Genomic DNA, 1,303 nt, shown 5'->3' with positions numbered 1-1,303 from the left:
TCTGGCACATGATGAAATCGGACGTAATTCATACTTTCAAGCGTAATCGCACGGCCGTTTTTCACATGATTGTTTCGCTGTGCAGTAGGCTGATGCGCAGCCGTATTACCTCCCTTTTCAATTCGTAACTTTTTTCGGGCTGCTTGAATTGGATCGTGTTTTCTCTTCTTCTTCTTCGAGCTAACTTGGAGCCAGTTTGTTCGTTTCCGTTTTCGATTGTCTTAGCTGTAATCCACGCGGTGCTGCATTTCTGGCATCCTTTCTCTTGGGCCTAAGACTATCGTAAATAGTCCTAATTTCCCGTCAAATCGTGCATTCTGCGGGCGATTTTCCAACGGGAAGGTTTGGGTTTGGGGAATTTCGGTACATTGTCAAAAATGGTTGGATCGTATTGCCGGACGTCTTTTCTCCTCCCACTTTAAGTGAGTCAGTTTGAAGGTATTCACGACTCGTTCAGCCTGCCCGTTGGATTGAGGATGATAAGGCGGTGAGAACTTCTGCTCGATACCATTTTCTTTGCAAAACTGTCTGAAGTGTGTTGAGATGAACTGTGTTCCATTGTCAGTCACAATTAGCTCCGGATTACCAAAATTTTGGAACACTTTAACCACTTCATCGACCATAGACTGTGCCGTAGTATTGCACAAAAGGAATACATCTGGCCATTTAGTGAATGAATCCACCAAAATGAGATAAGTCTGACCATTGACTGGATCTGCATAATCCAAGTGAATTCTTTCCCATGGTTTCTTGCTTTTCGGCCATGGTTGTTCTGGACATTCGGGAGGTGCCTTTGCCGCCATTTGAAAAAGTTCACATTTCTGGCAAAACTGCTCTATTTCTGCGTCCATTTGAGGCCAATAAACGAAACTTCTCGCCAGGCCTTTCATACGAGTTGTACCTGGATGTCCTGAGTGAAACTGTTGCATCATTTGCTTTCCTAATTTCGTTGGCACTACAACTCCGTCTCCCGTCATTAAACAATTATCAACAATTGAAAGCGACTCACGTCGATTGAAAAATGGTCGTAGCTTTGGAGAGATTTCACCATTCGGCCACTTTGTCTGTATGTAGTTCATAACTTCCAATAAGATTTCTTCATTGATGGTATCTTTACGAATTGTCTCAACAGTGACTGGTAATCTTCCGACGTTTTCAATCAGGATCTGATGAACTTCGGGCTCGAATTTAGTGGCTGCGAACACACAATCATCATTCTCTCTTGGGTATGATTTGATGAGGCGAGACAAGGCATCTGCTTAACCGATTTCTTGCGTTGATCGGTGCTGAATAGTAAAATCAT

At 43.3% G+C, this 1,303-nt stretch overlaps 1 protein-coding gene across 1 annotated transcript in view; it reads right to left on the bottom strand.

Moving 5' to 3' along the window:
- Positions 1–371: 371 nt before the first annotated feature.
- T265_12134 (hypothetical protein) overlaps positions 372–1,303 on the bottom strand; it is a gene marked incomplete at both ends in the record, with an annotated part of 8,137 nt that continues 7,205 nt past the window's right edge. The window contains one exon of the mRNA XM_009179150.1: positions 372–1,195. Within this exon, the coding sequence (XP_009177414.1) occupies positions 372–1,195 (824 nt within the window). The remainder of the gene's footprint in view (positions 1,196–1,303) is intronic.

This window comes from Opisthorchis viverrini (assembly GCF_000715545.1).
Source record: "Opisthorchis viverrini unplaced genomic scaffold opera_v5_1007, whole genome shotgun sequence".
Lineage (NCBI taxonomy): Eukaryota > Metazoa > Platyhelminthes > Trematoda > Opisthorchiida > Opisthorchiidae > Opisthorchis > Opisthorchis viverrini.
The sequence above is the reverse complement of the archived record's forward strand: the minus strand, read 5'-3'. Positions and strand labels throughout refer to the sequence as shown.